General features: G+C 37.9%; 1 protein-coding gene across 5 annotated transcripts in view; it reads right to left on the bottom strand.

The window, feature by feature from the left end:
* The window catches only part of akap9 (A kinase (PRKA) anchor protein 9), a 289,385-nt gene that overhangs the window by 87,059 nt on the left and 175,484 nt on the right, over positions 1 to 26,842 (bottom strand). For 4 of the 5 annotated variants that reach the window (XM_041183274.1, XM_041183275.1, XM_041183277.1 and 1 more), the window contains exons 25-31: positions 21,666 to 21,878; positions 17,345 to 17,380; positions 16,251 to 16,483; positions 10,524 to 10,643; positions 8,869 to 9,045; positions 7,762 to 7,866; positions 2,957 to 3,109 (exon numbers count right to left, since the gene is read on the bottom strand). In XM_041183274.1, coding sequence (XP_041039208.1) covers positions 2,957 to 3,109; positions 7,762 to 7,866; positions 8,869 to 9,045; positions 10,524 to 10,643; positions 16,251 to 16,483; positions 17,345 to 17,380; positions 21,666 to 21,878 — 1,037 coding nt within the window. The remainder of the gene's footprint in view (positions 1 to 2,956; positions 3,110 to 7,761; positions 7,867 to 8,868; positions 9,046 to 10,523; positions 10,644 to 16,250; positions 16,484 to 17,344; positions 17,381 to 21,665; positions 21,879 to 26,842) is intronic. The other variant, XM_041183278.1, reaches the window with a different exon arrangement.

Genomic DNA, 26,842 nt, shown 5'->3' with positions numbered 1-26,842 from the left:
GGAGGTGACTGTAGAGGGGTGGAGGCATACAAGAGGCCACTCATAAGAATGACTAGTTTTGGGGTCAAGGAGGTTACAGAGTTAGGACAAGATTAGGCCATGAGTGTTTTAAACAAAAACATGTAGATTTTTAAATTTGAGGCATTGGGGAACAAGGACCTGATATTGGTCAGCAAGGACAGGGGTGATCAGGATAAGACACAGGTGACAGTGTTTTGAATGAACTGAAGCTTACTGGGGGCAGAGGAGAAAGCAAAAGGCAAACTCAAGTCTGGATGTAACAATGGCATTTTTTAGGGTAACAGTGGCAGATTAGCTTAGGTAGGGATGAAGGTAACTGAAGCTACAGGAATAGAAATAAGTGGTCTTTGTGATGGGAGAAGAATGGGGCTAGCAGCTCTGAAGTTGAAAATGAGGCAAAATTTGATGTCATTTTGGCCAGGTATAGGACAGCATTGTAGAGAGGGTTTGGAATTTTTGTCCGTGTCTGATGGCAACAGCTCTGGTCTTCCAAAGTTAAGGATCATTTAACATTGGCATTTTGATTGCACAGGGGCAGCTGAAGCATCAAGAAAGTTGGAAGGGAAGTAGAGCTTGGGGCCATCAGCATAAATGTGAAAGCTGATACCAAATCTGCAATGATTGTGCCAGGGCATGATGGAGGGACTCTCTGGGAACTCATGAGGTGACTGTGCGAGGGGTGAGTAGAAATTCCCTGACCACAATTGACTATCCAAAAATAAATCAAGCATAATCAGTCCAAATAATTGAGAAAAAAAAATAAGTTTACATGTTTAAATTTTAACCTGCTCCCTTTTATCTTTTTAGAGAAGGATCTACTTTATATTTCCAACATTCTGTTTTTCTACTGCAATTTTGAGAGTAGAGTGTACCTTTCTCACCCCCTCTGACAATCAAACTAAATGGAATGCTAGTTACAAATATTAACAATGTAATATCACTTTATATCTCATGTTGGACAAGTTGGAAAACAGCTCGTTTTCTCAAAGATTATAATGAACAGTGTTCCAACATTGCTATCTTTGTTTTCTATTATTTTATTGTTTGAAACTAACGAGCTTTAAACATTTTAAGGAACAAGCAATACCTTTGTAACACAAAAGTAACCTTCATAAAATGGCTTCCCCAAATGCTTCTTCATTACTCATTAAAGCATATTAAAATAGAAGAACTCAACATCATCTTTTAAAATAAGCAGAGCTATAACTTATATTTATGTAATGCTTTTAAAGTAATAAAACATACCAAGATGCCTAACAGAAGCACCATAAAACAAAATATGATACCCAGCTACAAATGAGATATTAGTGCAGATGGGCAAAAGCTTGGTCAAAGAGATAGGTTTGAAAGACTGTCTTAAAGGAAGAAAATGAGATAGAGAGGGGGACAGTTTTAAGGAGTGAATTCCGGAGTTTAGGGCCTAAATAGCTGAAAGCATGGCCATCGGTGGTGGAACATTAAAATCAGGGATGCCCAAGAGACTAGAATTAGATGAACACACATATCTTTGAGAATTGTAGGGCTGGAGGAGATTCCAAAGAAAAGGAGAGTCCAGGCGATGTAGTGATTTGAAAACAAGGAAGAATCACAGAATTGTTATGGCGCAGATGGAAAGTTAGAATTTTAAAATTGAGGCATTATTTAACTGGAAGCCAGTGAAGGTCAGCAAGCACAGGGTTGATGGGTGAATGGGAATTGGTGCAAGTTAGGACATAAGTAGCAGAGTTTGGATGACCTCGTTTAGAAAGGGTAAAAATGTGGAAGGCCGGCCAGGAATGCAATTGAATAATCAAGTCTGCAGGTAAGAAAGGTATGTGGGTTCTGGCAATATATGAGTTGAGGCAGGGCAGAGTTGAATGATGTCACAGAGGTGGGAATAGGCGGTCTTAGTGATGGTGCAGATATGTGGCTAAAAGTTCATCTTAGGATCAAATATGGCACTGAGGTTGCGAACAGTCTGGTTCATCCTTAGTCAGTTGCCAGGGAGAGGGATGGAGTTAGTGGTGAGGAAGCTGAGTTTTTAAATAGTAACTGAAGATAAAGGCTTCTATCTTTCTGATATTTAGTTGGGGGAAACTTCTGCTTATCCTGGACTGATGTTGGATAAGCAGTCTGACAATTTAGAGACCGTGCAGAGGTCAAGAGAGGTGGTGATGAGATAGAGCTTGGTGTCATCAGTGTAGCTGTGGAAACATGTTTTTGAATTATGTCACCAATGGGTAGCATGTCGATGAGGAATAGGAGGGGGCCAAAGATAGATCTTTGTGTCACACTAGAGGTAACTGTACAGAAATGGTGATTCACTGGCTATGGTCAGATAGATAAGGATGGAACCAGAAGAATGCAGTGCTACACAGCTGGACAATGGTGGAGACACATTGGACAAGGACAACTGTGACAAAGACTGGAGGCAGGTTGAGAAGAACAAGGAAGGATAGTGTGGCTTGTCACAGTCGAGGAGGATATCACTTGTGACTCTGCTAAGAGCACTTTTGGTACTGTGGCTGCGGCAGAAACCTGATTGGTGGGATTCAAACATGGTCATCAGTGAAATTTGGGGACCAGTTTGGGAGGTGACAACATATTCAAGGACTTTGGAGAGGTAAAGGAAGTTGGATATGGGGTGTTAGTTTGCAAGGATGGAGGGGCCAAGTTGACATATTATTGTTTCCTAAATTATAATGCACAGATCCTGAACTCAAAAGGAGGCTACTACAATTTTTCAGGTAGGGCTCATAAAATTATCCTGAAAATTTTGGCATTTTGCAATATTGAATTAAAAATTAATCTCTTAAAGGCTACGCAAGTTCAAATAATATCTGGCAGTTGAATGCATTTCTAAAGTTTAAGACTGAGGTTGGACCCTCAGCTAATAAAAATGGAAGAGGTAGCCTTGAACTAGATGAGTAGTTGCATGTTGCAAGTAAGCACTTACTTCAAGTTGTTTGTTTTCTAGCTGAATCTCCTGCAGCTGGGTGGCAGCTTCTTTCCTCTGAATTTCTAACTGCATGTGCAACTGCTGAACTTCTTCATTCTTATTTAATAGCTCTTCTCTAAACTGCTCCAACTGTTCTTCCAAGTTTGTGATCTGTAATCAAACAAAATTCAAGCAAATGTTATAGAACTGGTGGTTTACCAACACTGCATAATTTTTGTCAGAAGTGTAATGGATTTTAGCTACAAATGTCATGCGCTCATTGCTAAAATTCTATCAACGGACAACTTTTCATTATATAAGAACAAAGAAATGTACATTCAGGAAGTATGTATGCCTGTATATAGTACTCAAATCAGCTAGACCTGACAAGAGTAGTTTATAGGTTCAAGAAGGGAGTGGGAAGGAAAATAGGTAGAAAGAAGTTAAGGGGCCAGACTAAAAAAAACGTTGAAGTTAATTTCATAGTTGTTGGAAAGCATGGAGGGAAGGGCAAGGCAGGGGATTATAGGAAGGTGCTCCAGAGGGTTGGGGTACAGTGGTGAATGGCAAAATGAACAGTACAAGTCCAATGCAAGAGAAGCAAATGTTGTGAGCAAGCAAATAGGACTGAAGGGAGTCACTGAGGCAAGATTGGACAAGTTCATGCAAATATTTGATAGCAAAAGTAAGGATTCCAAAATTGACCTTTAGGAGAAAAGGTAGTGTAATTAAATGCAACCTAAATATATCTCAAGTTCTTAAAATATTTAGAAATAACCTCTAGTAATGGTAATCCTATTGAGTAACTTTTCATATTTTTCTGGTTTACTTTTTCAGGTCACAAAAAATCTGCAATCTGTAAACAACGAATTTGGACAGGAGTGTACCGGTGGTTTTAATCCACATGAGCTTCCTTACATTCTAATTACCTCTTCCCACCATCTTCAAATAAGTATCATGCCTCCCCTTAAATACATCAAGTCTTCCAAGTCAAATAATTCATGAAATGTAGATGCACAAAATACATAAAACAAGATTATAGATCAATATTAAATTACGAAATCCTATTGATGAATGGCTGCGGAAAGATGAATGGTAGGTTTCCATTGATCGTCTAGTTCTGTCTTGTGCAGTTATTTTTTAGATGGTGACTCAATGCTTGCTCCCTCAATATGGATGGTCTTAATTTTACTGTGACTGTGAAGTAATGTGTGGTCCAAGGAAAGACACTGCTGCTGGCAGAATGTTTGATGTGCACAGACTTAAATGTCACAAAACTTAAATGCGGGGAACCAATATCATGGCTGCACATTAGAAAATAACATTTTAACACAGCTGAGCTGATTACAGAATTTTTCACTCAATTACATCACACAAGGATATATCTTGGGACAGTGTAGAGTAGCAAGGTCTAAAATAGAAAAAGCATTGGATTTCTGGTTTATAGGCATATCAGTATGCCTATGATCTTCCCAATTCAATATGATACATTTCATAGTGTGGAATAAAACTAGGAATAGGATTTTTTTAAAAAGTACCCAGAACAATGAAAATCCATTATGAACCACAGTAACAGTAAAAATAGGATGGCCCACATTTGTTCATTACTTACTACTGTTGACATATCACATGGACACGGATTTTCCATAAAATAGCTGTTCTTCAAGACAGATCCTTCCAAATTGGACCAAAATCATTATTGCAGTATTTCTCTGAATTTTGACCCATATCAGATTAAGATTTTCAATTCACTGTTGATCTCCAACTCCACGTTTCAGCATACAAAAGCATAGAGGAAACAAGCAAATGTTGTCTTTGTGGAGGACAGTGGCAATTTCCCCTTTTTTAAATTCTGATTTTCCAAGATCTATGCTTACTCCTTCTTTACATCTCTAGCAAACTTCTCTTACAATTTTCTTTCTCCATGTGGAAAAGATACTGAATGAAATAGTCAAGTCCACAAATTTGCTCCTCCCCACACTGACAGTTAACATCAGTTACAGCCTAAGTGATTCTGTGCTCTGATTTTTATCCCATCTGTACAGAGATATTAATGCCTCATTTCAATAAATCTCAGATCAAGCACCAAGTTGAGCAGAACTCAAAACCTCTGTCAAACTTAAACTTATACTCATACCTGCTCCACAGCTACCAAGTAAAGAGACTCGCAACAGAAATTAAATGTAGAAAAGTGATGAAGACATGTCTTTATAGGAAGCAATCAAGTCACTCAAGCTAAAATAGTGCAAGAGGAGACCAAATTACCCTTTTAAAGAAGAAAAAAATGTTACAAAAGTTCCACATCACGTTTTCTAGCATGTAAGGAAAATCATATTTGTTTCTGTATAATGGAAAAATGCATTCAAGCTGCAGAATAAAATAGTTCTGCAGTATAGATGGTAATTTCAACAGTCAATTAAAAACAAATTGCTGGAAATGCTCAGCAGCTGTCTCCCAGGAGAGAGAAACAAAGCTAATAATTTCAAATTGATGTTTCATCAATTGAATATTTTCAGCATTTTCTCTTTTTTATTTGATTTTCAGCTTCTGCTTTTCTGTCAAAAGTTAGTTATGTATTTTCTCACTCATACAAAAAGAATTACATCAATATTTTCGCTGTTTGAATGTACAGATAATACACAGCAGGAAGCAGTGAATTAAGAGAACAACATAAGTCAGAAGCAAAAACACAATTACCTGGAAAAATGCAGCAGGTCTGGCAGCATAGGTGGAGAAGAAAAGAGTTGACGTTTCGAGTCCTCATGACTCTTCAACAGAACTGAATGAAGATTAGGAGAGGGGTGAAATATAAGCTGGTTTAAGGTGGAGGGGCGGGGGTGTGGTTGTAGGGTCAAGCAAGCAGTGATAGGAGCAGATAATCGAAAGATGTCACAGACAGAAGAACAAAGAGGTGTTGAAGGTGGTAATATTATCTAAACAAATGTGCTAATTAAGAATGGATGGTAGGACATTCAAGGTACAGCTCTAGTGGGGGTGGGGTGGAAAGACTAACAGGGCATAAAAGATATAGATTTAAAAATAATGGAAATAGGTGGGAAAAGAAAAAAATCTATATAAATTATTGGAAAAAACAAAAGGGAGGGGATAGAGGAAGGAGTTCAAGATCTAAAGTTGTTGAATTCAATATTCAGTCCGGAAGGCTGTAAAGTGCCTAGTCGGAAGATGAGGTGCTGTTCCTCCAGTTTGCGTTGGGCTTCACTGGAACAATGCAGCAAGCCAAGGACAGACATGTGTGCAAGAGAGCAGGGTGGAGTGTTAAAATGGCAAGCGACAGGGAGGTTTGGGTCTTTCTTGCAGACAGACCACAGGTGTTCTGCAAAGCGGTCGCCCAGTTTATATTTGGTCTCTCCAATGTAGAGACGACCGCATTGGGAGCAACGAATGCAGTAGACTAAGTTGGGGGAAATGTAAGTGAAATGCTGCTTCACTTGAAAGGAGTGTTTGGGCCCTTGGATGGTGAGGAGAGAGGAAGTGAAGGGGCAGGTGTTGCATCTTTTGCGTGGGCATGGGGAGGTGCCATAGGTAGGGGTTGAGGAGTAGGGGGTGATGGAGGAGTGGACCAGGGTGTCCCGGAGGGAACGATCCCTACAGAATGTCGCCAGGGGGCGTGAAGGGAAGATGTGTTTGGTGGTGGCATCATGATGGAATTGGCGGAAATGGCGGAGGATGATCCTTTGAATGCGGAGGCTGGTGGGGTGATAAGTGAGGACAAGGAGGTCCCTATCATGTTTCTGGGAGGGAGGAGAAGGCGTGAGGGCGGATGCGCGGGAGATGGGCCGGACATGGTTGAGGGCCCTGTCAACGACTGTGGGTAGAAAACTGCTTGTGAAGCAGCATTTCACTTGCATTTCCCCTAACTTAACTTCTGCATTCGTTGCTCCCAATGAGGTCTCCTCTAGACTGGAGACACCAAACGTAAACTGGGCGATCGCTTTGCAGAACATCTTCGGTCTGTCTGCAAGAAAGACCCAAACCTCCCTGTCGCTTGCCACTTTAACACTCCACCCTGCTCTCTTGCCCACATGTCTGTCCTTGGCTTGCTGCATTGTTCCAGTGAAGCCCAACGCAAACTGGAGGAACAGCACCTCATCTTCCGACTAGGCACTTTACAGCCTTCCGGACTGAATATTGAATTAAACAACTTTAGATCTTGAACTTCCTCCTCCATCCCCACCCCCTTTCCGTTTCTTCCCCTTCCCTTTTGTTTTTTCCAATAATTTATATAGATTTTTATTTTCCCATCTATTTCCATTATTTTTAAATCTATATCTTTTATGCCCTGTTAGTCTTTCCACCCCACCCCCACTAGAGCTGTACCTTGAATGTCTTGCCATCCATTCTTAATTAGCACATTTGTTTAGATAATATCACCACCTTCAACACCTCTTTGTTCTTTTGTCTCTGACATCTTTTGATTATCTGCTCCTATCACTGCTTGCTTGTCCCTACAACCACACCCCCTCCCCACTTCTCTCCCCCCACACCGCCCCCCCCCCCCCCACCTTAAACCAGCTTATGTTTCACCCCCTCCTAATATTCACTCAGTTCTGTTGAAGGGTCATGAGGACTCGAAATGTCAACTCTTTTCTTCTCCGCTGATGTTGCCAGACCTGCTGAGTTTTTCCGGGTAATTCTGTTTTTGTTTTGGATTTCCAGCATCCGCAGTTTTTTGTTTTTATAACTCAGAAGCAAGCTCACATCAGTTCCTGCAAAGAGATGTATCCAAATGATAAATGTCTGGTTTAAAATGTCACATTGGTTAAAAAATTTTTTAAATGTTATTTCTTTAAAAATGAATTTACCTCCTTCTCTTTTCGCTCTAAAGCATCACGTTCTGCTTGCAGCTGTGTCTCAAGCACACTATCCCCTTGGATTTCAAGGGTAAACTGTGATTTTCTTTCTTCAGCCTTTTCAATTATAACAGATTAGAAAATATCTGGTTACTAGAGATTGGTGATATTTGCATAGTAACATGGTCTCTCAATATCATTTTCAGCCAGAAGACCTTCAGTTTATCTAACTCACCTGTTCACAGTATTCTTTTAGTGTATCTCTAATGAGGCTAGTCAAGAATCAGCCTAGTTTTTTCTTGAAACTCATTAATCCGTTCACAGACTTTGCACATTTTTAGTTTTTAAAAAGAAATCTATTCCATTTTCTTTTGCTATTCTCAATTTGTAAATATGACCACTTGCAATAAAATTCTGCATGCGGTTAAGTCTTTCTTGGACCCCTTTTATCCAAACCTTTCATAATGTTAAGCACTTCTATCGTACACCCTTTTATTCTTCTTTATCATAGAGAAAATATTCAGCTTAGTCAATGTTTCCTCAGAGATTATCCCTCAAGTGCTGCAATCAATCATGTAGTCTTTCTCTGCATTGCCTCCAATAACTAAATATCCTTTTTAAAATAGGTAAACTGAAATTGCACATAGTTTTCCAGGACCAAATGCACTTTGAAAATAACTTCTCTTGATTCATATATTATATTGCTTAGTGTTCCAAAATTATCACATTTTATTACATGTTGCCAACAATCAAAATTATTAGAAATTCAATTAAAATTGGTCCCCTTACTAAAAAATATCTATCCATAATTTACTTTATGGCCTGAGTTATCAAAGGTACTGTTGCACTTAATTCATACATTTAAAAAAAAATCTTTGTTCTTCCATTCTATTTGTCTTTAGCCAGTCTAAGCCAACAAGAGGTGTGCTGCACAAGACATCTAGAGACACAGACTTTGACACTGTAATGTACAGACCTGTCTTAGTACCTGAAAAACTAGAAAACTGACCACAACGTAAGGTGGAATTCGGGCCCATAATACCTTCTGGGTTTCTGCCAGCAGAGATACTAGACCATCCCCATATACTCTGCACTTAGCTCTGCAGTCAAAATAATTACCTTTTGTAAAGGATAAGTGGTACTGATCAATGCCTGTTCGAGCTCCCTTACTCTGTTTTCCATTTTCTCAATTTCTTCATTTCGTTCTTGTACATCTCTTTGAAGCTGTTCTTTGGCAAGCAGAAGTTCACTGCACCGGTCAGTCTTGTCTTTCAACTGATCTGCCAGATTTTCCATCTGCCAAGGATATGAAGGCAAATTGGGCACACAAGTTTATTAACTTAGTTTGGTAAAGCTAGAACAACGGGGAAAAGAATCAGCTATGAATTTAAGAGCACACTTAGTTAAATCATAGATTAATTACTTTTTTTAAAAAGAACCTAATGGTTCCTTTAAAAAATTTAAGTTGTTGATAGATCACAGTGTTGTAAAAAGCAACCAGATAATTAAGTTTTTGACCCAGAATTTCCTGTATGGATCTGTGACTCACGTTGTAAATTATGTCATTTCCTGCCCCATTCTTACCGTTGAGAACTTAGTCCAAAATTTCCTGGACAGAACATTTGAATGTAATAGAATGAAAATATTTGCACATCAGAAGTGGAACAGCCCATGGCTTACAGCATCAATTAAGCGGAATAATATTGCATGACCTATGCCAGAGAGCTCTGAATTTCAGTCTTCCACAATTTGATCATTTGCAGAAAATTGTTGATTTATAAATACACTAAGTAGCTATATTAAGTTTTTAGGAATATAGCCACACTTTCTCAAAACCAGCAGCTTCGGGACCCAAGCCATATCAGATTTTGGATTTTGCCAAATCTCAGATCAGGTGCTTTGGGTAGTGGTCACCCTACCAAATACAGGATCGCTTGGAGCATGGCAATAGAATGGTGCACAAGCGGCGAAGGGGATAACAAGTCCAGCACCATGCAGTACCTAGCTGAATTGTCCAGGTAAGTTCATTTTAATTGAGTAAAATAAAAATAAAAATGATGCATAGCACATTCTAACCATGTCCAGCTTTTAAACAACTCCGGTTTTTAGACAGCCTGTTTTGAGAGTGTGTCCTTGTATACCAAATTACCATTTGTCCCTGGATTTAGACGATGACATAAGCAACTTAAAATATCTACAAAGTCTCAGCTTAAACAAATGGGGAGGGGATGGAAAAATAGCAAAATTGTGCTTCATTCTGCATGCTTCTCAGGCACATGGGGCACAAAGTCCAATTTTGGGACTTTGGCTAGACACATTCATCTTATCTGTATGACTGTGGCAAGATATCCAGTGTCGAACTAAGGTAGAAATATGGTTTGGAAGTTGTTTTTTCATTTATTCACAAAATGTGGGTGTTACTGGCAAAGTCAGCAGTTACTGTCCATCCCATTTGCCCTCGAAAATGGTGGTGAGGTACCTTCTTGACAATTGAGTGGCTTACTGAGCCATTTCAGAGGACTGGTAAGAGTCAAACACATTAGTTAGTTGAATCACTTGAAATTTTCATAATATAAATAAGAACCATGTATGGATATAAAGAACAATCAATGGTGCTTGATTTCCTTATCTTTGGAATGAAGGTGGATGATATTTTGTGGGCGGTGGGGAATAGCAGAATGAGACTGTCAAACATGTCAGCATCAATACAGTGGAGATTTCCCGTTACACTTAATGTATACCAAATTTACATATTTTTTTAGTAAACATGTTACCTCTCTATTTCTTTGATCAGTGATAGGTTGGAGCCTTTGTGGAGCTTTCAGTTGTTGCTCCAATTTCAGTATCTCTTGCTGAAATACATCTCTCTCCTGTTCACGGTCTATTGCCTGTTCCTGTATCGAAACAATAATGCAACCATAAGAATTTGCAGCATTTCTGTATGTATTTAATTAAATAACCTATTCAGGTACACATTTTTATTGCATTTAGCATCTAAATAGAGATACATATTGCATTACAATGTAGACTTTTGTGCATCACTAATTTAAGATTTTGTTGACTGCATAACAGAAAAAAATGATTGTAGTTTTTGATGTAAATAGATTAGTAGAGTTAAGGAGCCTTAGTATGTATGTGTTTACTTGCATTAATGTGTGTACGGATGAATTGAAAAGGATATATGAAAGAGTGTGGTCAGAGTTTTGCTGAAATCGATGGAAATAGAATGGTGGAAATTAACATGCAGCATTGATTCAGCTGATAGTTACTGTACTATCAGTTTGCTTTCAATTTTAAATTTATTTATCAAAAAAATGAACAATCAAAAGACATGGTTTTCATACTGATGTAGTTCTAACGTCAGCTACCAAACTCTAAATATACAGCATTAATTGCAACTTTCTCCACATCGAACCAAGGTTACAAATAATAAATCTGTTATAGATAGAGGCCAAAAATTCAGTATACCTTTTTTAATTCATTCATGGGTGTGGGCAGTAGGGATCCCTGCATTCCTATATAACCCAGAATGTTGGGCAACCTGCACCAGGTACCTCAAAACACTACAGAAGTACCACAGTAGTGCCTTCGCAAGATTCTTCAAATGCAGTAGCAAAAAAAAAAATCAGTCCAACAGCAGCATACTCTACAAAGTTAACTTGCTGAGCATCAAGGTGCTAATCACTCAGAATCAGTTCAGCTGGGCCGGACATGTACTTCTATGCCTGACATGAAACTCCTGGAGCAATTGCTCTACTCAGAACTCAGTCATGGCAGGAGACTCTCAGGAAGGCAATGGAAGTGCTTTAGGGAAGTCCTCAAGCATCTCTGAAGAAGACTAACATCCCGCCAACTCACAGGAGTCCCTGGTTTGTGACCAGCCAAAATGCAGAAGGTTCATTCAGGAAGGCAGAGAGACTTCATTAGAAACACGCAGAGGTGAAATCAAGGCCTCAAAGACAGTGCAGAAACATTCCAACAACTCATCCGACCGACCCTCAAAGCATCACCTACTCCACATGTGTCAGAGTCTGCAGTTCGCACAGCGGACTTATCAGCCACCTCAGAACCTACTGAACCAGGGTGGAAGCAAGATATCCTCAGTTCCAAAGCACTGCCTAAGATGACAAATGTATACCAAAGTGACCCAATAATTGTGCTGTTCACACAACTTCCATTGAGACGTCTGATGGGTAGGGAACAGCCAATGAAGCAAGACCCCTACAAAATTTGAGTGTGCAGTCCAAGAGTTTTAATGATGAAAGTTTGGGCCATTAGAACAGCAATGTCAGCTGGGAACAGAGTGCTGACTTCTATAATGGGGATTTGTGCTGATGAGGCAGAAGGTGGCAAGTAAATTAATTGAGGAACAAAAGTGAAGTGTTCAATTATTATTCACACTTTAGTTATTATAATGGATTAAAGGGCTAACTTAAAAAACTAAGAATAAATAAACAAGAGAGAAAACCCAAAACCTTATGGCTTTAAGCATATAATAAAAAAAAATAAAACTGACAATCAAGATAAATAAATGGGCTAGCTAAACAGTAAAAGCAATTTAACTAAGACAATTCAAATTAAATTCACCCACTAGCTAATACTAATTAATAAAGATGAATCAGCTCTGGAAATAAATAAATTACCACAAAACAATAAATAAATAAAAAATATAGAAGATAGTGACTGTAGAATGTAGGAAATTGCAGTCATTGAGATTGACTCAGTTTATCACACCTAAGGGAAAGGTCAGGGTTTTGAGCCTTTTTAACTCCGTGGCGGTGAGCTGGAATGTGAATTAGAGACACTCCAACACACAAGGGGTGAGTAATAGTTGGAGATTTTATTGCATAAGGGTCATACCACACAGAAAGATAAAGGTACGGGAAAAGGGTATTTGCTCCTGAGGGTAGCAGGAACCTAAAAAGGAGGAACTCCAGAATCTGGCCCTATCCAACAGACACAATGTACTTACTACCTGTGTGGATAAAGGTGGCGGCTGCAGGGTGGATGACTTTAATGTTAATTGAAGTACCATAAAACAGAATGCAATCATGAGGAGCAGCAGAATAGAATGCTTGTCTTTACAGGCAATAGATCCAATGTTCCCTTTAAAGTATTCTTTTGGCACATGGTCTATTCATTTCAATGCATGGTACCTTTAACTTTAAAAGAGCACCCACAGATGGTATCTTAAAGAGACCAACTCAGGAGTGGCCTCTGCAGTACCTTCTGGGATGCTCTGAATGCGGTTTACAGAGGGCACTAGATCGACTGTATTCTCTGCACAAATAACCATGCACCAAGGAGGGTTAAGTGACTGCTAAGGAACCTGGAAAAGGAGCAGAAATCACTAGTTGTACTGATCAATATTGGACAAATAGGAAGAAAGTTCTGCTAAGAGACTACCAGTGGTGATCTTTGTATTAGTAACTGAGCCATGTGCCAATTTGCATAGGCACAAACAGATTAGGAAAATAAATGTGCGGTTGGAATAATACTGTGGGAAGGAGGGGTTCCAGGTGATGCTAGAAATAGGACTGAAAAAAGCTTCATCACCTGGACAGATTGCATCTGATTAAGGCCGGGACCAATATCCTAGTGGAAAGGATAAAGGGGTCAAAAGTGAGAACCTTAAACCAGTAAGGGAGAGTCCAGGTGGAAATAACAGCATTCTAAAGAAAAAGGCATAAAAGCAGAGTGCGAAGACAAAATGATAAAGGTAGCGCACTGCTACAATGGAAACCCATACAACGACCACCTTAGCTGTATAGACCAATGTCAACAGGCCCTTCCAGAGTGTGGCATCAGTTCCGTACTCTTTTCTTACACAGTGCCGAAGTGCAGTCAAAGGGAAGTGGCCACGGCTTCATGCGGCGTGGAATCTGCTGCTCTCTCTCAGGATACAGCATGCTTACTTCCCTACAGGTGCATTGCATCTTAAAAGCCCTTAATGGATGGCTGCTCACATTCATGGGAACATGGGAATAAAAAAAATGAGCACACAAGAGACACTAAGGGTTTGTATAATGTTGAATTGTAATTATTGTTGTTAATTATTATGTTTTGCAACATTAGTTTAACAAATTTATTGTTCGTTCCAGATTTGGTGTTGATGTTTATATTTGTGAAGTGTAAGTAAGGTAAGATGCATCAGGCTGGACTGAAAGAGGGCAATTGGATAATTGTAAGAACAAAGGTAATTAGAATTATAGGATTATTAATGTGTTGTAATGGTTCAGGTGAAGTGTGCTTTAATGAGTTACTGTAAGAGCTCTGACAGCTAGTGGCACTCGTAGTCAAGGCCATTGCTGCCATCCCTCTTCCTCCTACCCCTTCTTCTGGTGCATGCTGAGGGAGTAGAATCTTTTTCAATTCAGAAGGGTGGCAACAGAGAGCACGCAAGGCAATATATTGCTGCCTTCTGCACCCTGAGGAAGCCTATAATGCAAGCAAAGTTGGTTGGAGAGAACAAAGGAAGAGAGGCCTGGACCTTCCTGGCATTCTCCAATTACAATGTGACAGATTATGTACAAGCTTGTGAGAAACAGTGAGCTATGTATGGGAATTTGTTCAAAGGAAATCTTCTAAATATTGAATAGATGAGGATTAGTATATTTTTTCCATCATATTTCTTTTCATGTTAAGAACCAAGCCCACGATACAAATAGGCATTTAACAAGTCTGCTATTTTCTGTCTTTAAATTACAAATGAGCTCATCCTTAAAAGGTCCACATTACTCTTATCCACCCCCTTTTTCTTTCTAGACTTGTAGAAACCTTCAGTTTTGCCCTATAAAAGTCCCCTCTTTTGGTTTATAACATCTCATTTCTCTTCTGACCAACACTGGTGAAAGGCCACAAGGCAAGGGATTACACTATGAATGGTAGGACCCTGGGAAGTATCGAAGATCAGAGGGACCTTGTTGTGCATATCCACAGATCCTTGAAAAAAGCAAGACAGGTGGTATGGTGGTTATAAAGGCATATGGCATAATTGCCTTTATTAGCCGAGGCATAAAATACAAGAACAGGGAGGTTATGCTGGAACTGTATAAAACTCTGGTCAGGCCACAATTGGAGTACTGTGTGCAGTTCTGGTCACCACTTTATAGGAAGGATGTGATTGCACTGGAGAGGGTGCAGAGCAGATTTACCAGGATGCTGCCTCAGCTGGAGGTCTGAGCTATGATGAAAGACTGGATAGGCTGGAGTTGTTTTCCTTGGAGCAGCGAAGGTTGAGAGGGGACCTGATGGAGGTGTATAAGATTATGAGGGGCATTGATAGGGTGGATAGGAAGGCACTTTTTCCATTAGTAGAGGGATCAATAACCAGGGGGCATAGATTCAAGGTAAGAGGTAGAAAGCTAAGAGGAGAGTTGAGGAGAAATTTTTTCACCCAGAGGGTGGTGAGAGTCTGGAACTCACTGCCTGAAAGGGTGGCTGAGTCAGGAACTCTTGTCACATTTAAGAAGTATTTAGATATTCAATTGTGTTGCCATAGCCTTGGGTCTATGGGCCAAACGCTGGAAAATGGGATTAGTGTAGTCAGATCTTTGTTGACCAGCGCAGACATGATGAGCCAAATGACCTCCTTCTGTGCTGTAAACATCTATGAATCTACACTCTTCAACCACACAAGTATAGCTCTTGTTTTTTAGGGTTACATTTCAATCTTGCATTCTACTAAATAGTTTTTTGAACACCTTCCACTGTTCACCTGAAGTTTAAACAGTTAACCATAATAGACTGGGCAGAACTGTTAATTTCTGCTTCATCACTCCAAAGTATACCTTAAATAAATTTAAAACATAAACTCGTGACTCATCTTTTTCCCTCTCAAACATAATAACAAATTCAATGATGTCCTGGTCACTTTTAGGAGTTCCTTTACAATTAGATTGTTGACTAGTTCAGGCTCAATGCTCATTACTAAATCCAAAGCGCTTTGTTCTCTTGTTTGTTTAAGAATTGTTTAAGAACATATTCTTGCACAAACTATTTTGAATATACTCAAGAAATTTGCTGACTTTGGGACTCGAAATGTCCTCTACAGAAGCCAAGACCATAGACAAGTTTATGCACTGACCAAAGTAGAGAACACATTCTGGCCCAAGGCTAAAGACATACTTTACCACCAATTTTCTCCTCTTAAACAGAGACTCATGATGGTGTATGATCCCAGAGGAGTCAGCATCCCTCTGAGCACATTGCCCAAGTTGGTATTTTTATGCTTCAGTGCAGACAGTGTCAGCAGGATATTCACTTATGAGGGGCATCAGAACTGGTCCAAATCTGGTCCTTAGCAATATTCACACTTCTCAACAGAGTAACTGGATAATGAGCAGTGAAAACTTTAGCCAATTTTACCCTTTAAAATCAAGGCCCTAAGTCTTTCAGATGCATGTTTCCTGAAAGAGAATACCCTAGGTAAGGAAATTTATCTCATGAAGCTCTGTAAAATGCTATGGAATTCTAACCACAAAAATCAACAGTATACATACATCCAAAAATTTTCTGTTTTTCTCCAGTTGTTTTTCCAAGGCTACAATCTGCTGCTGCAAGTCCAGAATCTCAGCATTCTTTTCCTGTTCCATCTCTATCACCGTGTTCACCTGCTCCTCTAATTCACTTTCTAGCATTTTCACCTGTTTGGTGAGGTCATTTTGTTCTTTCTCTGCCTGGCGCTGCACTTCCTGTTTTTCCTTCATGAGCTTTTCTGTCTCCTCCAGTAGTTCTGCACATAAAATAAAAATCTATCAATTGTTGTGTTCATAATAGAAAGATAAACTGTTTAACCAATCCCAAGATACTTGTTGTGCAAGACGTCTCCAAAAGACTTGCCAAAGCTCCCCATCACCTACCTCTGTATCAAAAATGAAGAACCGCAACCATGAGAAGCATTTTATGCAATCAAGTTGTTAGAAGAGTGCAGAAATGATAAAGGCAGAACTCATGTTAGTTATGCTCCACAGCTAGTATGAATCCAATGGCAACCATCATCTTTTTAAAAAAATCTTATTGGAGGTTAAACCAAATTATCTTCAATAGGCTTTTGCCCTTAACATTTTATCAATCCTAAAAAACAAAGAGTGGCACTGAGCCATTATTTTCTCCCCACTTTGTACAAGAGAAATATTTCAGGTGTTATGTTTTATTATTTCGCTGAATTATAAATTTTAACAGAAAAATCCCTCTATATTGAAGAGTGCTAAAAAGCTTGTTTTTCCCAACATGAAATTAATGGAGAGAGCATTATATGGATTCTATTTTTAAATAGTTATATTTAATCTCAGAAACTATGTTAGAAGATATGGTTTATCTTTATTAAATGTCTCAATTGCTTTTTTTTTAAAAAGATGATTTACTTTTCTCTTGCATCAATTAATTAACAGGGCATCATGCTTATCTTAACTTGTTAAGGGTATGCTTCAGCAAATCTAAAATTATAATAATGATGTATTAATTGATTTGAAAGTTAGATTAACAATTAGAGAGCCAAAAAAGCAAACATCCAGCCCAAAAGAAATCAGTACAACTCAATTTTCCAAATGTACAGTATCTGATTGCAGCTTGGCCATGCAATATACAAACACACCTGCTTCTGGTGCTGCATCTGCAGCTTCAACTAGGCCTAGGAGAACAAAAAAGCACAGTAATTCAGATGCCATCTATAAAGCTTTCAACTTAGAAAATGGTGAGTTTACAGAAGAAAGTATAGCAAAGAATTTTGTAAAGTTATTAGTTTACAGTTATATTATACATGCAACATAAAAATGTGATTATAAAAAGTTGAACTTGATACATATTTAAAAGAAACAGTAAGGTTTGCCTCAAATTAATGTGCTCTTAAAATGAAGAGACTAAATATCGTAAATACGTTCACGTAGAAAATACCACTTTACCAGCAATTATAAAAAATCCAATTCCATATAAATAAAGCATATTTCAAAATATGTAGTTGTTCATAGAGAATTTTGTCCCCACAATAGATTTGAATTATATTAGTCTTCAATATTGTTTTCTTAAGCTCTACTTCTGATTGAAACTCATGAAAAGCTAACACAAAGATTTAGCGGTGCTAAATAACAGTGACACACACGGCACTGTAAACCTGGAAGCTGTGGTGGGCCAAACAACGGTACACGAGAAGGTTTGCTGTTTCTAATGGAAAGTATGGAACCAGCTTGAAATTAGGCTAACTGTCCAATAATTACAAATTATTTGCGCTTTAAAATTTTGGACCTGGTGTTTCCAGGTTTAAGGGCCCTCCTCTCAATAAGTAAATATTTACTGAGGAGGCCAACAGCAGCAAGGATCGTTTAAATTTTAAAATGGGTTGATTTTTTAAAGAACATTAACCTTTTTTTTTAAATATTCTAAGATTTATCTTACCTTTTCATTGTTTTAATGTTAAACAAGATTTATTTCACATTCTCCTTGTTTTAATGTAAATCCCTTTTTAGAGGAATCAGATAAATCTTGTTAAAAGGTCAACATGAAACCTTTTAAAGTCTGATAAATCTTGTTCAAAGTAAAATCTGACTTTTAGCATGATTTATCAGACCTTTTAAGTGTTTCAATTCATATCACTTTTCAAAATGAATTATCTAACTTCCTCAAAATATGAATGAAAATAATTCTATCAAAATTTTTACACTTTTAAAAATGTTTAAATTCTTAATTTTATAAAACGAATAAAATGAGAAACCCATTTTATATAATTTTTGTGGTGCAATGACTGGAAACTACGCTCATAAATACTTGCAATTTTTGCCCATTCTACACAGCATAGATGGGACTCGCTGCAGTGAACACCAGGAAAAAATCCTCAAACCATGGCAACTGAAATTCTTGCCATGAGGATCATGGTATGTAAGGGCTTGGATTGATTCAATGTCAGCAGCGAGCACCATCGCTGTGCTAATGACCACAAAATCCAACTCAAAGTGTTTCATGGCTTTCATGAAATCTTTATACAAGAGATTTATTTTCATATTCAAAGCTAAAACAAATATATACAAATTAATGCTAATATACCCCATTTTATGTGCAGTTTTTTAAAAATTTCAAGATCATAAGATAAATACAGATGAAGTCTGTAGGGCCTATTTTAGTTAATTTGCCAAGAGGAAACTAGAGTCCCTACTATGCATTAACATCATCCAACAATATTTACATTAAAGCTTCTCTATAAATGAAAGTGTTTATGCTCAGTTTGTCATCTTCCTCAAGGTTGAAGGCCTCAGATTTCTCCAATCTTTCCTCAAAATTCAATTCAGAACTCAGAAAACAGTTCAGATAAGGTTCACTGAGCTGATTCCTGGAATGAAAGGGTTGTCTTATGAAGAAAGGTTGAGCAGGTTGGGCCTATAATCATTATTTAGAATTTATTTAAAACATATGAGATCCTGAGGAAGCTTGACTGGGTTGATGTTTGGACAATTTTACCTCTCATGGGGAGATCTAGAACTAGGGGGCACAGTTTAAAAATAAGGGGTCTCCTATTTAAGGCTAAGATGAGGAGGAATTTCTCCTCTCAGAAGGTCATTAGTCTTTGCTTCCCTAGAGGGTAGGGGACTGGGTCGTTGAATATATTCAAAACTAAGTTAGAAAGATTATTGATCAACAAGTGAATTAAGACTAATGGGGTTTGGCCGAGGGGTTGTTGTGGTGGCCATGCAGGAAAGTGGGGTTAAGGCCAAAATTAGTTTCAGCATGACTTTCTCTGATTTCTTTTCCATGTAAATAAATTTTTACCTTTTCTATTGGTTTTGATCCAATATTGTTAACAATAGAACGTTCTACCTAATTGTTCCCTCTACTCAACATCACTCTCCTAACAAGATTTATTGGTGTTAAGTTATGCATATTGTAAAGAACATATCTTTTTATTTCTGTTGGACTGTGGGTTAAAAGTTCAATAGCTACAGTTTGAAAGATATGTCTACTGGAACAGTGTGAGGGATATATACAATGTTGCTGTCCTGGAACAGTGTGCTATGAAAGCCAGGATGGTGCCAAGGAGAAGTCCGGTCTAATGGGGAACTGCCTGGCAACAGCAATTTTAATTGGCTCCTGACCAGGGCTTTGTGTGACAACAGTGCAGCAGAAAAAAAGCTCCTAGTTTGAAAAGAGAAAAGCCCTAAAACCGCTTTTTCCTGTGAGTGTAAGATTCCAGTAATTCTACAATGATACCTAGCTTTTTTTTTCATAATATCTCTACAACCTGCTCTCTGAAAAATCCTCGTCAAGAGGAAAAGGGGAAAATCACCATTAGAGACACTGAAAAGCAAGTGCGCAACGGTGAATTAAAGACTGAAATTGTCATCATGTGTCATCAACAAAGAACAGAAAGGAATTTGGAAGGCATCGATTAAAATCAACCCATCGAATCCTATACTCCGGAATTGGTGCTATTGAACTGTTTTATCCCATCCTTAAAATCCATGTTTTTGTGTGTCTTGTATGTGTGTGTATGGAGATTTAAGGAGGGGTAGAATTTAGGTTATAGAGTTAGAAATTAGCAGCTCATATTTCTTTCTTTTGCCACTGGTTAAAGACAATTTGTTCAATAAACAGTTATTTACTTATTAAGTTTACAAACCTGGTGCGCGTATTCTGCTAACCTAAGTTAAACAATTAAGTGGTTTGATCAAACTTATCACATTTGTCACGGCTCGGGGAGCAGTGGGGCTTCATATTGCAGTGTACTATCCCCAGTGAGTTGTGACAATATATAACATTTACGCATGTTATAAGCAAGTTTCGTTTTATAGAAAAGATTATTAATATTCACAATTTTTTGAAAGGGCTTTGGTCAGCATTTTATGAGACCAGTCGTCAGATTGCCTAGGATCATTAATCAGGATCAATGAAAAAGGAATGTCAACATATGAACTAAGATAGTGAAAGGGAAAATATTTGCTCCCCAGATATTCCTCATTTAATAGAAGAAAATAATGGTCTAATTTTCTTCTGTGTGCTAGTTAAACCATTAAGACCTGCAATAAAACTGGAACTTTGGAATGATATGCTTTATACAGATTTTGGGAATCGTAAGCTCTACAAACGCGCCTAAAGGAACTCATTCCAACGAATATCTGGTTGTGTGAAGACCTCAGTTTGGACTCTCCTAATCTTGTAGGAATCTCAGCTCCCCAAAAGCAGTTTTGGGAACCAACTAAAGTGGAGTCTTGAGATGGAACACTAATAAGCAATCATGCTAAACCATCTTTACTGAAATGTGTTCAAAGTCTAGAAAAAAAAAAGACAAAACTTTTCACTGAATGATGTTCCAGTACTATTACAACATGTTACTGAGAACTGGACTCAAGCAGTCAAAAACCTTGCAATTCCAGATTCAATAGACTTATCCCAAATGTCAATGAGTTCCTTATATCACAGGACGAATCTCCAAGCATGTGAGCCAGGTACCTCTCGTATCATGCTTCAAGGAAAGGCACTGAGTAGCAGCAAAAGATAAAAGGCTCACTGGTAAATAAAACAACATACATCCATAAGGCTTCTGCTTTCTGGAGAAAAAGATGGAAGGGATATTTGTTTAAAGAAAATAAACTAGTGCACATGACAAGTTCATGAGATATAGGAAACCATAAGCCTCTGTGCTCAGCTGGGAGAAGGGGAACAGCTGACATCTACAAGGGGCAATTCTAAAAACATACACAAGAGACAAAGAATGAACTGATGGCTCAAAATAAAGGAATAGATATGACTTGCACAATTTTCTCCCACTGGCAACTTGAGCTTATTCTGTCAGTTTAAAAAAAGACTAAACAAAAAAGTGGAAATAATTGCTTCCTAACTTTCTAAGAGTTGATAATCTGAATCCAGTGTTCCTGCCCCAGAGCCAGAATATTTATAAGCAATCCAAATCACTTAAATTAGACAATACGTACGGAGCTCCACAGTTCCTGCATTTTCTTTCATTGCAACCTGTTGTCTTGTGATTAATTCCCTCTCTTGATGAAGTTGTTGTCGCTCTTCTTCTAGCTCATGCAGACGGCTACTTGTATGCTGGAGTTCCTGTGCAATCTGATGCTGGATCTCAGTTTTCTCATGAATCTGCCTTTCTAAGCTGGCTTTCTCTTCTGTGTAACCATCAATAATACCTGAATAAGAGATATTAAAAATCAGAATGAAGCATTCCTACATTTAAGGGATAACAAAGCAACAAAACACACCAGAGGGAGTAAAATAAAATACCTTCAGATGCTCAAATCATGTCAAAATAACCCATTAATACTGCGGAGACTGAATTAAGCATTAGATTAAATACTTTAATTGCTGGAATACGATTTTAGATCCTTAGATGCCACATGTGGGATAAAAGTCTCCTTTGTTGCTAGCAATTAGCAATTCTATATGAAATAAGTCTGAACAATCTCAATTGAGGTCCCATTGGCTAAGGGATCAAGAGCAAAATTGCTCCACAACTGAAACTAAATCACTAATTTTATTCAGAGACAACAAATGGCAAAAAAAAAGTTTATAATCTTTCTAAAAGCAATTACGACTTCACAAGTATATGAAAGGATACAAATGTCAGTGCAAACTAAACTGCACCAGAAAAAAAACTATAGCACCATTCACATGATGTTCCACAGTAGTTTGTAGCCAAAAGCAAAATACTACTGATGACAGAAATCTGAAACAAAAAAAGAAACTGTTGGAAAAACTTAGCAGTTCAGGGTAGCAACTGTGGAGAGAGAAACAGTTAACTTTTCATAACAATGACCTTAAAAGTAATCAACTTGAAACGTCAACTCTCCTAACTCTCCTTCACTCTCCACAGATGCTGCAGGACCTCTGAGTATTTCCAGCATTTTCTGTTTTTACTTCATAGTTAATATGTTCACAGTAAGATCCCACAAATAACAAACAAAATAATACTTTTGTCATGCTACTTGAGGCAGAAATATTGACATGAACATCGAGAGAATTTGCTGCTATACTTGCATTGGTTGCTTAAATGTTATTTTAAATGAAAGATTTTTCAACAGTGCTGAGCAGCTTAATTTTTAGGCATGCTCCAAAACTTAAGCTTTAAATAGTCAATCATGTGATCGGATACACAATCTATATATTTCAATATAATTCCCTCAACTGACCAGTGGAAAAAATCACTATAATTTGGTGCAAGTGTTTAATTTATCAAAAGGAAAGTATACCCTAATTATCCATAACCCTTAACTGCTCTTTTGATTTTTCATAGTGATGTGCATTTATAGGGAGAGAAGAGAAAGAGAAGGGAGGACAGAGCTACAATGAGGTAAACAGAGGAGAGAAAATGCTGATATTTAATCATTCAAGACAATTAATACATTACAAACATCAGTTAAGCATTTTTATGTTGGATGTGATGTGTGCTAATTCAGAAATTGGTCCCAAGTATGATGAAATTAATTTCAAAACTGAGTACGTCAAGCTTGGTGAGGGTCTAAAGATTAATTTCGAATTTTTCTGAGGTGATACTTTACTGCTTACACATGCAAATTGATGTTTCTGAGAAGGAATTTCTTCTCTGAGGGTTGTTATCTATGGAATTTTCTACCCCAGAGGGCAGTGAAAGCTTGGTCATTGAACATATTCAAGACTGAGTTAGACAGATTCTTGATCTACAAAGGATTCAAAGCGTATTGGGAGTCAGGGTCCCTTTGTCTATGACATCTTTTGGTTATTTCCACCTATCACTGGCCCTCTATCCAGCCCTACTTGTCCCACCCCCCAGCCCCCCTTAAACCAGCTTATATTTCACCTCTTTTCTATTTTTCCTTAGTTCTGTTGAAGAGTCATACGGACTCGAAACGTTAACTGTGTTGCTCTCCACAGATGCTGTCAGACCTGCTGAGTTTTTCCAGGCATTTTTATTTTTGTTTTGGGAGTCAGGGGTCCATTCATTGAGCCTGCTCCGCCATTCGATAAGATCATGACTGATCTGCTTGTCACCTTAATGCCTACCCCCCGACTTCCAATAACCTTTGACTACCTTGTCAATCAAGAATCTGTCTAACTCGGTCTTGAATATATTCAATGACCAAGCCTTCACTGCTCTCTGGGGTAGAGAATTCCATAGGTTAACAACCCTCAGAAGAAATTCCTCCTTATCTCCATTTCCCCACTCCTGCTCCTAATTCTTATGTTCTTAAATAAAGTGAAAATGTGAATTCAGTTATCTCCATCCATAAAAATGAAATGTGAGCATTTGATGTACTGTTTATTATAGATTTAAGTACATAGCTTTAGAATAAAAATCAGTAAATGTTAATTAATAAAATGAGAACAGAGCTGGTTTGTGGGTTTTTTAAAAAAATTCACTTTTGGGATGCGGGTGTCCCTGGCAAGGCCAACAGTTATTCCCTATCCCTAAATGCCCTTGAGAAGGTGGTGGTGAGCTGCCTTCTTGAACTGCTGCCATTCATATGGTGTAGATACACTCAATGCTTTCTTTCTGTAGTGGTTTGATACAACTGAGTGACTTAACTGCCTTCTGAAATGGCCTGGCAATCTTATTGTTGAGAGTCTGGATTGCTCGGATCACTTTGTACTTCAATAACATTATTTAGCATGCTCATAATTTTAAATTATCAAATTATTATAGAAAAACATTAGTAAGCCTGCACAAAGTTTACAATTTAGAAAACAATAAAATAGTTGCTATTTATACAATTAAGTATTATCCGAAGAAACCTATTTTCAAATTCTCCCCCTTGTAATTTTAAATACCTTGATTACTTTGTAACACTATCATTTTCATTTTGGTTTTGTAAAAATAGTCCTAAAACAAGAAGTAAAATACCGTGAATATTAGAAATCTGAAATAAAAATAAAGTGCTGAAAATACTCAGCAGGTCTGGCAGTATCTGCAGAGAGAAACGTAGATTCAAAGCATTAACCATTTCTCTCTCCATAGATGCTGCGACGCCTGAGTATTTCCAGCTCTTACTGTTTTTATTTAAAATAAAAAGTATCTTTAGAAAAAACAGTCTACTAAGAATTCTAACCAAAAAGATGGAATATTTTAAAAAATGTATTATATTTATTAATAATTTACATTTATTTTTTAATGAAGTGAAAGTCACCATAGTTCCAGAGAGCCATAGGCTGCTCTCTCGTTAGAGAGAGACGACTGGTGGTGAGTTTAACCTGAGGGTTACCATCCCTCAGGTGAGGCTGAGAAGGATGACCTCAGCTAGTATGGGAATTGAACCCGCGCTGTTGGTGAAACTCTGTATCACAAACCAGCTATCCAGCCAACTGAGCTATCCAACCCCTAAATCAATGCAACTGCAGTGACACTTGGGGTAACATCTTCTAAGTGATTCTGGCATGAGTCCCAAGAAAATAGTCAAAAAGTAGAATAAAAATAATTTAATATCAAGTTTCAGAAGCAATTAAACTTCATACAATCAATATATTGCTTTGCAAAAGTTTGAAAAAAAAAACATTATAAACATAATCTAAGAAAGGTTTCAGTATTTGTGCCAAAACAATGCATAGCATTTTAAACAGCACTGTAACAGTTCATGACACAAAATGACAATGAAGTCCTTTGCTAGGCCAGTCAAAAAAAAAACAATCTGCTTGGTAGCCTGAAAAAATTGAAAAGTAATCTTTACACAGAATACTAAATTAACTTACAGTATGCTAAGCCTAGGTAATATGGAACTAGCATTTTCTGATATACACAAAACAAAAACAAGAAACCTCTCATCAGTGCAATTTGCTTTGCAAAAAAGTGATCACAGATCTATTCTTTGAGAAAGATTTTATAACTTACTCAAAACCTAGTCACCTGAACATAGTTAAAATTGGGGACCTTTATCGTCAACTTAAGCTTGCTCTTATAGAGCAACTAAGGAGCACAACTTAATCAAAATTAAGTAGTGGAGCAATGAAAGTAACCATTTAAAAACAGCTTTAATCCTAAATATATGGCCAATTGAATCTATAGACCTAAGGATGGTATAGACCATTCATGAATACCTAGCCTGAACTAATCTCCAGTTTAAGTTTACCAGAGCTGCTAAGAGGAGTCAGTACCCACAAGAGTTACATGATTTAGTTCTCTGAAACTTGTGGATTTTTTAGCGTGGAATGTTATTTATTATCTTCCTTTGATCTTATTGTATCAGACTTTCAATCTAATAAGCTGTTTGAGCACTCTGAAAATCATATGGCATGGATAGAAGATTGGTTAGCTAACAGGAAGCAGCGAGTTGGCATAAAAGGGTCCTTTTCTGGTTCAGCAGAATGTGACAAGTGGTGTGCCACAGGAATCAGTGCTGGGGCCTCAACTTTTTATAATTTACATAAATGATTTGGATGAAGAGACCGAAGGAATAGTGGCTAAATTTGCTGATGATACAAAGATAGGTAGGAAAGTAAGTTGTGAAGAGGATGTAAGGAGGTTACAAAGTGACATAGATAGATTAAGTGAGTGGGCAAGGATCTGGCAAATGGAGTATAATGCGGGCAAATGTGAAATTATTCATTTTGGCAGGAAGAATAAAAAAGTAGGAGAGAGATTGCAGAGCTCTGAGATTCAGAGGGATCTGGATGTCCTCATTAATGAATCACAAAAGGTTATTATGCAGGTACAGTAGTTAATTAGGAAAGCTAATAGAACATTATCATTTATTTAGAGGGGAACTGATTACAAAAGTAGGGAGGTTACACTTCAGTTGTACAGGACATTGATGAGAACACATCTGGAGTACTGTGTACAGTACTGGTCTCCTTATTTAAAGATGTAAATGCTTTAGAAGCAGTTCAGCGAAGGTTTACTAGACTAATACCAGGAATGGGCGGGTTGTCTTACGAGGAAAGGCTGGATAAGTTAGGCTTGTATCCACTGGAGTTTAGAAAAGTGAGAAGTGACTTAATTGAAACCTTTAAGATCCCAAGGGGTATTGACAGGGTGGATGTGGAGAGGATGTTTGCTCTTGTGGGAGAATATAAAACTAGGGGTCACTGCTTAAGACAGAGATGAGAAGAAATTTTTTCTTTGGAACTCTCTTCCTCAAAAGGCAGTGCCTTTGAATATTTTTAAGGCAGGGCTAGATTGATTCTTGAT

The sequence above is a fragment of the Carcharodon carcharias genome, chromosome 3, assembly GCF_017639515.1.
Source record: "Carcharodon carcharias isolate sCarCar2 chromosome 3, sCarCar2.pri, whole genome shotgun sequence".
Lineage (NCBI taxonomy): Eukaryota > Metazoa > Chordata > Chondrichthyes > Lamniformes > Lamnidae > Carcharodon > Carcharodon carcharias.
Note: the sequence above shows the minus strand (reverse complement) of the source record. Positions and strands in the feature narration are given on the sequence as shown.